The 11,667-nt window shown below is 31.1% G+C and overlaps 1 protein-coding gene and 1 long non-coding RNA gene across 2 annotated transcripts in view; one reads left to right on the top strand and one right to left on the bottom strand.

Annotated features, from left to right (window-relative positions):
* LOC136795152 (uncharacterized) overlaps positions 1-11,667 on the bottom strand; it is a 139,221-nt gene that overhangs the window by 71,948 nt on the left and 55,606 nt on the right. The gene's annotated exons all lie outside the window — the stretch shown is intronic.
* Positions 1,436-5,093, top strand: LOC106681978 (proline-rich protein 2). Its single transcript, XM_067044814.1, has 2 exons — positions 1,436-1,470; positions 3,475-5,093. The coding sequence occupies exons 1-2, from the start codon at positions 1,452-1,454 to the stop codon at positions 5,091-5,093; spliced, it is 1,638 nt and encodes a 545-aa protein (XP_066900915.1). The 5' UTR covers positions 1,436-1,451.

Here is an 11,667-nt window from a genome sequence, read left to right on the forward strand (position 1 = left end):
ATTTGCAAACTTATAATAACCAAGTGTTGAAAAAATACTGAATGGACACACCTCTGTGAAGTTGGAGGCTTTTACAATGTTTTTGCACCTCGAAGATTCAAAATTCGTATTTGAACCATTACATCTTACCATAAATTATCAATTTTATAATATGAAACCTTAAATGAGGAGAACTTAGACTTATATGAGACAGACGAAAATAATGTTGTTTTTTTTCTCATTTAGCCATTGCAAATAGATATTTATTCTTTCGTTCAGTATAAACGTTGCCAACTTGAAGATATAACATCTTAGGTACTCATCATAGTTATTGATAGTTATATTCCGATAGTTATTCAATACATTACTCCAGTAACTTTGTCTTGGTGTAGCTAATTCACGTAAACTACTGGCTCTTGGTCTATTTTTCAAAAGGGTTGCTCTGAAATTTGAATTATATAAGACATATGAATAATTGATTGTTTTTTCATTGCTAATTTTAACCACACTACTCTCGAATAACGATACATCGTTGATCATAATATTCGTGAAAAGTGGCAACTAAGATATAATAAAACGGTAGTGATGGCGTCAAACTATTACCAGAAAATACTTTCTCAAAATAAATTTTCAAATGGCTTAGTTCCAGTGCAGGACAAATAAAAAACTGTAGGAATCATTATTAGTTTAATTAATTATTCATTATATAAGAAAATATAAAACAAAAAAGTTATTCGGAAACAAAAATTAAAATTCTTATGGGACTAATTTATTATCAAATTTCTAGAATCATCGTATCATGACCTGTGGTTTAGGCACCAAATCTACAAAAAACAAAAACAAGGAACAACAAAGGACGCCAGGGAAACGAATTTGTTTTTGATTTTACGATGCGGAAAACGTTAATCCTTATTTTGGGGGGAGTAATATTTTTTATTAATATTTCCTGTGATTATTTATTTTTTTTATGATAAGCCAACTAAATTGGTCCATTATGTTATTTTTATTTTATAAATCTCTTGCATTAGTTGGTTGGTCGATGGTAAGCCATTGTACTAACTCCAAGGAGTCTATAGAGTCAATTTTAAATCTCTTACATCAAATAAATTATTATAAATGAAGTATCTGTTAAAGCAAACGTATCCTGAAATGCATCACTTTCTACTACACGAAACTCATGCCTTTACAGAATTAATATATTAGATAAAACATTCCTCTAACAATGAAGTTTCATGTTAATTTCTTTACTGGGCATAAATGGATCATCTAAATCTCTGTAAATACATTGTTACGGTTAACGGATGTTTCATGGTGGGACGATAATTATGCACTTGAATGCTACGCCAAATATTTGAAGTGTGCCGATTCCGTTAAATTACCAATTATTTTCCTAATCAAATCAAAATAAGACACTCAAGATTACTACCAAATGGATATATAAACCGAGGCGGTTTAGCCTAAGGCAAGCAATCATGCGTCTACACATCTTATGTAAGTATTTCATTAATTTATAACATAACATAAACCTATATATTCATGTAAAATAGAATTTAATTCTTTTTTACTAGAATAATTTATAGACGTTAATAGTAAAAATTAAATATACACTATGTATCAATTAAAGTTTTGAAATAGCTGTCATCATGCTGGTCATGTAAAATTTTTAAATAATCATTGATGATTATGTACAACTATTTGAATAATCATAGTTGATCACGTAAAATTTTTAAATAATCATAGTTGATCATATAATACTTTTGAAAAACTCATAGCTAATCATTTAAAATTTTAAGATATTCATAGCTAATCATTTAAAGTTTTAAAAAGTGGTAGCTGATCATTTTAAATTTTTAAATAATCATAGCTCATCATTTAAAATTTTGTAATAGCTACTGCTAATGTTATAAAATTTTGAAATAGTCACAGCTGATCATTTAAAATTTTATAATAGCCATAGCTTATGTTATAGAATTTTGAAATAGTCACAGCTAATCATCTAAAATTTTTGTATAACCATAGCTGATTATTTAAAATTTTGTAATAGCCATAGCTAATGTTATAAAAATTGAAATAGTCACAGCTGACCATTTAAAATTCGAAATAGTTACAGCCGATCGTTTAGCACTGGAGTTTCTGTAAATATAAATAAAATGTTTTTGGAATGCACATATTTTAATATTATTTTTAATAATTTTTGTTTTAGTAATTGAAAATATTATTAAAAAAGTATTATAATTTTTTTTTATTTAAAAATTATTATGCAATAATATTATTCAATGTTATTTTATTTTATCAAGTAACGAAATTTATTTAAGTATAGTACATTAATAACTTCAACATTAGTATGAAGAAGTAACAGCTTCAAGCGGTAAATACAAGTCGAGCCTTCCCTTACGTATTGGTATCGGAATTCTTTAAAAAAATTAATATTCTTTACAAAATTAATAAAATATCCTCAATATGATGAAAAAAAATTTTTAACCAGTTTTCACAGATAAGCTAAAGATTTATGTAATTCAGTCGGTGCTGTCACATCAAATGTAAAGAAATAGCATTTTGATTTATTTTGAGATAGCATTAAACAGATATCACGCTTGACATATCTATTTTCTAATCTGATTTTAATAATTTTTCTTTTCCGATTATGTAAATTATGGAGCTGTAACAGGGCTCATGAACATGTTTCGATTCATCGTCTATTCCCATACGTTTCTTACAAAAATATTGCGCTCTTCCAAAAAAAAAACCTCGAAAAGTGGAAGCCGTGATTCCGTAACTTTTCTTAGTTCCAGTAAAACTATAAATAAGCTATACCTCTAACTATGCCACTCCCGAGTGACTTTAGCATGGGCTATTGAAGAAATCATTTATTTCATTACAGTTATACATATTTACTTTATTATATCACCAAAGTTACCGATGTTAATATTTTTAAGGATTCTGATATCACTGATGTCAAACGCCAATTTTAAAATAAAAGAAAAAAGTTAATAAACCATTTTCAATTTTGACAATCAACAAACAAGTATTTCATCATGTTGAGTATATTTTATAATTGTATAATCTTTGGCAGTTTTTATTCTTAAATTTGGAGTTCCACGTCTAAGATCAATATATTTTAATTTGATTCTTAGTTTTCTATAAGTTTTGAGTTTTAGATGATTCTAACATTTATGTTCCGGCCATTTATTGTATTCCTTAAAGTATAAGTATTCTGAAAGAATAATACGTAATAATACAGAAGAAAATAAAACGTTGCTTTAGTTATAACACACCATTAGTCCAAAAAATGTTTCACTTACTTTTAAACATCATTCACGCAATCTTTGGAAATAATTTTTGAGCAAACGTTATATTAGAAAACGATGGTGATTCGAAAGATCTCTAAAATAATTCATTGATTTTTTTTTTTTAAAGTAACATTGTACAGGATTTTATGTTTTGTTTTTTTATAGTTAAATACTGTTTAGCAATTTTTTGTTTTTTATTTTACAGTAATAGCAGCGCTAGCCATAATATGGCCGGCAGCAGTTCTCGCCTTTCCATCAGGAGAGCTAGCAGTCGTAAGACAGGAACAAAATCTACAGACTCCACTGAACAAAAATGAGATTTCCAGTTCTGAGGAAAATTACGATGAACAGGAGTTCTCTGACCAGGATGATGAAGAACGTAAGTTCCCAGGCCAGGATGATGAAGAACAGGAGTTCCCAGGCCAGGATGATGACGAAGAACAGAAGTTCCCAGGCCAGGATGATGACGAAGAACAGAAGTTCCCAGGTCAGGATGATGAAGAAGAACAGGAGTTCCCAGGTCAGGATGACGACGAAGAACAGGAGTTTCCAGGCCAGGATGAGGAAGAAGAAAAGGAGTTTCCAGGCCAGGATGACGAAGGAGACCAGGAGTTCCCAGGCCAGGATGACGAAGAAGAACAGGAGTTCCCAGGCCAGGATGGCGAAGAAGAACAGAAGTTCCCAGGCCAAGATGATGACGAACAGTCAGAAGAGGAGTATTTAGGTCATTCTCGTCCCGACAAACGTCCATCAGGAAAACCTGAACCTGAACATAAACACAGACCACAACCACGCCCCTACCCAAAACCTGGTCCTCATGGACGGCCATCTAAAAGACCCGAACCCGAACATAAGCACAAACCACAACCACGCCCTTTCCCGAAACCTGGTCCCCACGGACGCCCATCTGAAAAACCCGAACCTGAACATAAACACAAACCACAACCCCGCCCCTTCCCGAAACCTGGTCCACACGGACGCCCATCTGAAAAACCCGAGCCCGAACATAAACACAAACCACAACCTCGCCCCTCCCCGAAACCTGGTCCCCACGGACGTCCATCAGGAAAACCTGAACCTGAACATAAACACAAGCCACAACCCCGCCCCTTCCCGAAACCTGGTCCACACGGACGCCCATCTGAAAAACCCGAACCCGAACATAAACACAAACCACAACCACGTCCCTTCCCGAAACCTGGTCCACACGGACGCCCATCTGAAAAACCCGAACCCGAACATAAACACAAACCACAACCACGTCCCTTCCCGAAACCTGGTCCACACGGACGCCCATCTGAAAAACCCGAACCCGAACATAAACACAAACCACAACCACGTCCCTTCCCGAAACCTGTTCCACACGGACGCCCATCTGAAAAGCCCGAACCCGAACATAAACATAAACCACAACCACGTCCTTTCCCAAAACCTGGTCCCCACGGACGCCCATCTGAAAAGCCCGAACCCGAACATAAGCACAAACCACAACCACGCCCCTTCCCGAAACCTGGTCCACACGGACGCCCATCTGAAAAACCCGAACCTGAACATAAACATAAGCCACAACCCCGCCCCTTCCCGAAACCTGGTCCACACGGACGCCCATCTGAAAGACCCGAACCCGAACACGAACATAAATTCAAGCCACAACCACGCAAACCTGGTCCACACGGACGCCCATCTGAAAGACCCGAACCCGAACACGAACATAAACACGAGCCACAACCCCGCCCCTTCCCGAAACCTGGTCCACACGGACGCCCATCTGGAAAACCCGAACATAAACCACAACAGCAAGAAATAGAAAAGTATGATTACTGATTTCAATAGCAGTAGAAACTACTTATTTATAGAAGAAGATATGTCAACAAATATGTACTGAAAGCCTATCATCTTTCACTATTTATAAACATATTCCATTACATATCATCATATAAAGCATTTCAAAGGCAATAAAGCATATTTAACATAAACTTGTCTACTGTTATTATTTCATCCCAATTTAATTCTTAAAACATGCCTGTGGTGATGGAGTCCTCAACCATCAAAATATACTTTTAACATATTTTATAGAACATATGTTCAAATATAAATTATTTTATTTAGACCTAATAGTTAATTAAGAACCATAATTTAAAAGATAAAATGGTTATTGAAGCAGATGTTTATATACACAAATAGAACATATGAATTATACTAATTGGGATTACAAATATGTATTTCCTATACTGTTTTGTGACAATAACTAATGTTCTTATTATGTCAGCTACATTTGTCTCAGATTTGAAATTTAACATACGTCCTTGTGAAATTAAATAGGTTGTCTTTCATACGTCGTTACAGATAATGACAAAACAAATATAAAAATGTAGTTACGTTCTTCTGTTTGTTTCTAAGCTCACTGTATATGAGTTATTGCATAATGACAAGAAGTGTTGGGGTTTTCAAAAGTAAATAAGTAGTGTTGATAAATCTGATTGCTAAATCTCAAATAACTTTATTAATATAAATCTATAGTAATTATTGGTGGGAACAGTGGTCAGAAAAGTCTTAAAAAAGCAAAAACATTGCGAATTTTGTTTAACTAGATATATAAAAAAGTAATTTATTATACAATTTTAGACCTTCTTAATAGATTCAGATGAAAACCAAATATCATTTTGGTTATTTAATTTACTCACCTACTTCTAGAAAATAATGTATATTTGTAAAATATTGTTTATTAAGTTAATTGTGGGAACAGTATATAAATAACCATATATTATAAATTATAAATAAACCACATATTATAATAAGTTGCAAGGAGAAACAGTGCCCAAACATATTCCATATAGTATTTGTAACAATATATTTATTTGTTTATAATGTTTACAGGAAAATTAATAATAACTAAATTAAGATGAAAGTCTCTCTTAATTAATTTAAACAAATAAAAGAGGATGTTGCTCCTGAAAAGCAACGTGAGACTGAAAGATGGAAAAGAAAAAAGACCAATGGTAGACGAAGTAATGTACTAGACGATGTGTGACGAAAAGCCAGTTTTACTAAATGTACCGATTTTTAGTAAGTTTTTTTTTCAAGAGATGGCACCACTTTCGGGGCAAATTTACTTTTCTTCTCATTTGAATACGGAATAATAAATTTCCCATCTGTAAACGGATTTACCATCTAGAGCCCCATAGAAGTTACTGAAATTGTTTCATTAATTTTTGTTGTAATTATTTTGGGATTTAAAAAATTTATCTTTGTTATTATTTGTAAATAAAAAAAAAGTGAGCTTATAGGCACTTGACCACAAGCAAATAAAACAAGTCTGCGCAAACAGATTCACTTTTGGTAGCATAGGATGATCGTAAGGAGAAAAATAAGATTTATGATTAAAGCCGCGAGATTTGTAATTGCTAGGGCCGAGGAAGTGGCAGCTTACCCCCACTTCTCTAGACGTTGATGCTCGGAGAGCCGCAAAGTTTGTCTGTTTGATCTACGCATTTTTGATACTTTTTATTTTTTCACTAATACTAAAGCGGAATTCCGAAATGAGAATACATTTTTAAAATTAAAATAATTTTAATTTTAATAAAATTTTTTTATTTTTTTTTTCCTTAGGTAAATTTTGATTTCCTTGTCAAAATATTTTAATGCTAAATTTATCATTGTGATCACTATATTGTTTTAGTTTATTTTTCTCATGTCTAGAGAAATAAAAAAACGAAAATTAGAAATAAGTGTTGTATGGAAAAATTGTTCATTGATAGATGATGAAGATAGCCGACTGTGGATAATATTTATGAGAAGAAAATAGTTGGAGGTGCGGTCAGAGAATAACACAAATAAGTTAAAAAACTTATTTACTAGTGCCAACGTTTCGGCCAGAATTTATAGCCTTCATCAGGGCTAAAAAAACAAAACAAGATAACAACCTGTGGATAAAGGATATATTGAATGATTAAAGTAAATAATTGTACAGAATGAATATAGATGAAAATAATGTAATGAAAGAAGTGGGAAATAAAAGGTATATATAAGTAATTAAATATGTGAGTAAAATAACATAATTAATAAAATAAAAATATAAAGTTATATAATGCACACTTTGAAATATGAATTATTTAATTTAATAATAATAATTTAAAAATGGAAAGAAAATATTGAACTAATGTAATGTGTAAGTAAGTAATGAAAAGCGAAAGAAAGTTTATTTGTTTTATTTTAGTTGTTAGCCATCATTCGTACTTCGTCACGAATACCAAGCTCCCGAAACACAAAACATACTGAGTGGTAAGTGACCCAAATCATATTAAAAAGTATTAACAGAACACAATACAATATAGAGTTCATTCAATGGACTGAATCAAAAGTAGGGAAAACAAAATATAGCCCTATACGGTATCAACCTAAAACCCTTTTCAGTTCTTAGATCTTTGTTATTGTTCAGAATTTTCTCGTTGTTTTCAAAAAGATAAATAACTATCCTAAATGCCAAAAAGATAGAAGTATTCTTCTGTTGCACTCCAACACGGCTGAATAAATATAGTTGGAAAAAATCTTCAAGTGAAAAAATCCACTTATAAGCTCTTAAAACTGATGACTATCTTCGTGAAAAGAAATAAACTAAAGAGTTCGCTGAAGAAATGGGTTAAAATTAGCTATAGTTGTAACTAATAGCTAAAGCTTTCTTTAGCTAGGAGGAGTTCAGAGGACCAATTTCAAGTATGCCGGCAATGTATGACGGGTGACCTAGTTGTGTGATAGTTCCAGCAAGGTATCAACGAAGATAAAGTGAAGGTGATATATAAAAATGATCAAGGTATTGTCAGAATTACTAGTTAATTGCTAATAATTTCCTAATTTTGTCAATATTAAAATATAGATTTGACTCAGAAGCAGGTAGACAGCATGAATATTGTATAAAAATATCAGCATTTTTGACTCCAAGACGACGATTTGTTGGCACACATCGATGACATGAAAGGGAGTTTAAAAGAATAACAGTACAAGTTGAAGCAGATCTTCAGGAATGACATTATTTAGTGTTTATGCTGATGGATTTAAGTTTATAAGTGTTTTTCGGCAGTTGAGAAGAAGATTGAATAAATATACCTTATCTCATATTTTTACGTGAGACCATTGAGACCAACATCACTGAGAGGCCAATAGAAAGAATTTTTGGACCGGGCCGAGAAAAACGAAAAGATAATCAAATATATTATTGCTGCTAATATTCCTCTTTTTGACTTCTGGCTAGAATTCCATAGTAATTAATCTCGTAATTGTTATACATTGCGTTCTGTCATTACTCTATAGTGGACCACTACACAGGTAATGGTAAGCCATAAGGTCCTAAGGGCAGGTGCGGGATGGTCGGACGTAGATACTGTGGCTGCCTTAGACACCACATGGTGCCCACAAGAATGCCATTATCTCGCGGCTGTGTGCCAATCAATTATAATCTCCCAACATAGCCATTGTGTCCTACACAATGTCCTATCTACAATCAAGATAATAGCAACTACCGTTTACATTAAAAACGAGATAATATTCTACAAAAGATGATAAAATATCACTTAATAGTCAAATAATGTAATCAACAATCTAAGAAGAATACATAATAATAATAAAAATTAAAATGCATACAGATGTTATTATTACTAATATTATAAGTTCCCGGTAAAATTACAACCATTTGACAATGACATTGTATCACTTCATTTTAAGTGATAACGGCGTTGTTTTGACGTCTATTGACGGCGTTGTTTTGGACCCTATTTGCCCTTTCTCAATACTATTATCATTATCCTTTATCATTATTAATCTTCAATATTCAATTGTTGCTTACATAATAATTTAAAATTTATCAATTCATTTTTCATGAGAGGTTCATACATTATAAATTTTTATCAGATGAATACAATCATGAAAAGCATAATATCAAAAAAAACTTGAGAATAGATAAAAAAAAAAAAAACTAAAAACTAAACGTGACCTACAAATTTCAAATTAAGTATTAAAAAGAGTTGTAATTCTATAGTTTATATTACTATTTATACTATACAAATACTCTTTGAACGAAGAAGGAAAAACAAAGAACAAAGAACTAATTTGAGTTTTTTTAAACGCAAAAAAAAATTACTTTATTAATATTACATTTTTCTTTTAATGGAATAATTTGCTCTTTTTATAATTTATTTTACCATAAAATTTGAACGACGTTTCGGATTTTTTCCCATTATCCAATTCCTAATTCTTCTAAAATAAAACTAATGCACAATCAGTATTTTTTTTTTAATAATGCATTAAATTTCAAATTAATTTAAGTCAAGTAATCATAATATAATTTACTATTTTCACACCTAGCTGAACTATTATATATCAATTAACAAATTAAAAATTTTTTTTTTTAGATCAGACCAATATTTACAACACATTATTCTTTTTTTCCTACCTTCAATTCTTTGACGGACTTATGTCAACTCAGATTAAAACAAAAATTAAATGAATCATAAATAATTTTACAATATACTTCTTTAAGTATGAGTTGTATACAGAAAAATCAGAAAGTAGTTATAAACAAACAGATGGTACTGCACTAGTCATCACTTCACGAATAATATTAAACTTGACTGTTCCATTTATATTTATTAAAACCTTTTCTTGTTCGAGTAACTGAGCTCTAGATTAATAGAGGAAAAGTATTACTTTATATAATTAAGTATAATAATACCCTTCTCCCCCCCCAAAAAAAAAATAAAAATAAAATTCTGTGTGTTTTTACGTTTCAAAATAGATACAATCCTAAAATTAAAAAAAAAAAAAAACTACTGAACCGGCATTTTGAGATGGTACCTGAGATACAGTTCACCCGAAGATGATCCTCGGAATACATTGTGTTAATCCATTTTCATATGTTTATTGTTCTTAATGAAATTTGAGTTCCACAATAAAGTTTACTTTTTATTTTTAAAAAAAAATTAATACATATACGATCACATAATGTTTACATTATGAAGTCGACATTTGCTTCAGTGTTTTTACGTTTTCTTACGTAATACTTTTCCACATAAACATGTGAAAAACACAGTAGTATCTCTTCCGGAACTTTTACTGATCAGAACTTCAGAACTGCTTCTATTCAATGCTTTCTGTTCTGACAGTCTTTGATGATATGATAATATTTTATTTCATTACCATTTCTCAATGGTAACAAGATCATTTACAGGTAATTATAATGTGTTTCTTTGTTATTTTAGTAGATATCTGAGAGCGGAGAATACAACAACCGTTTTCAATTATTGTACATAGCCTCAGTGTCTATCGAATTGGAAATCTCGTTGCGTTAACATAATTGAGTAGATGAAAGTGTTATGTTAAATAAACAAAATCTGGAAAGAGTTTCAATTTTAACGACACAAAGAAAGATTTATTTTTGATTCCTGGTACAAAAGCTTCCCTCCCACAGTTGCTATTTTATAGGGTTGCCTTTTGAAAAGCGTACCTCTGGGTCTTCCCTCGTGAATACCAGCTATGTTAGTTACCAAGTCACTGGTCAAACACACTTTTGATTGCTTTCAACAAAACAAACAGATGATTTAATAATCCAAAGCTTGTGGGGAAAAAGTTGTTGTAAGATTTTGGGAAAAATAAGGGATTACATATATTATTAGACGATTAATTGGCTTTTATTTGAGGTAGTTTAATTGATAATAGCTATAAACGTAAATTATCCATATGAACTGGGGAAAAATGATATTGGTCTTGAAATATTCCACAAAACAATATATATGGAGAACGTTCCAGTATTTTCTCATTTTCAATTTTTCGTCCAACAACAGTGTTTTATACATATTTTATCCAGATATTGTAATGAGAAGGAAAAAATATTCTATGGAAAAAAAAAACGCATTTATTCTCTTCACTTTGGACCACAGTTCGAAAAAAAAGAAACAATTTTTAAGTAACTATTGCTCCATGTTCTCCAGAAAAAAATCCAATTCTGTATTTATGCTTATGCCATATATAAACTGACTACAATGCACTTAACCCTGAGAATGAGTAATGTCTCTAGCCTCAAACCTTTTTTAAAGTTTGACGTGCCACCTTTTCATAAAAAAAAAGAAATTTTAATATACTGTTAGTTGAAGTAATCTGTACATATGTAGTTTAATTATGATTTTTATTAATTTAATATAAAACATTATTTAACTTAAAATCGTTGGGTTTTTTTTCTGCATGTTGTGATCCATTTGTAATTTAATAATTACCAATCTAAATAATCTTGTTACGAATAAATTTTTTTTATTAACTGATAGGATATTGCTATTTTTAAAAAATACACATCTAATTGATTTTTTCAGTAGTTCACTAAAATGAGACGTAATATAAAAAATATAATGTATAT

This window comes from Halyomorpha halys, unplaced genomic scaffold (assembly GCF_000696795.3).
Source record: "Halyomorpha halys isolate HHAL.00 unplaced genomic scaffold, Hhal_1.1 Scaffold380.1, whole genome shotgun sequence".
Lineage (NCBI taxonomy): Eukaryota > Metazoa > Arthropoda > Insecta > Hemiptera > Pentatomidae > Halyomorpha > Halyomorpha halys.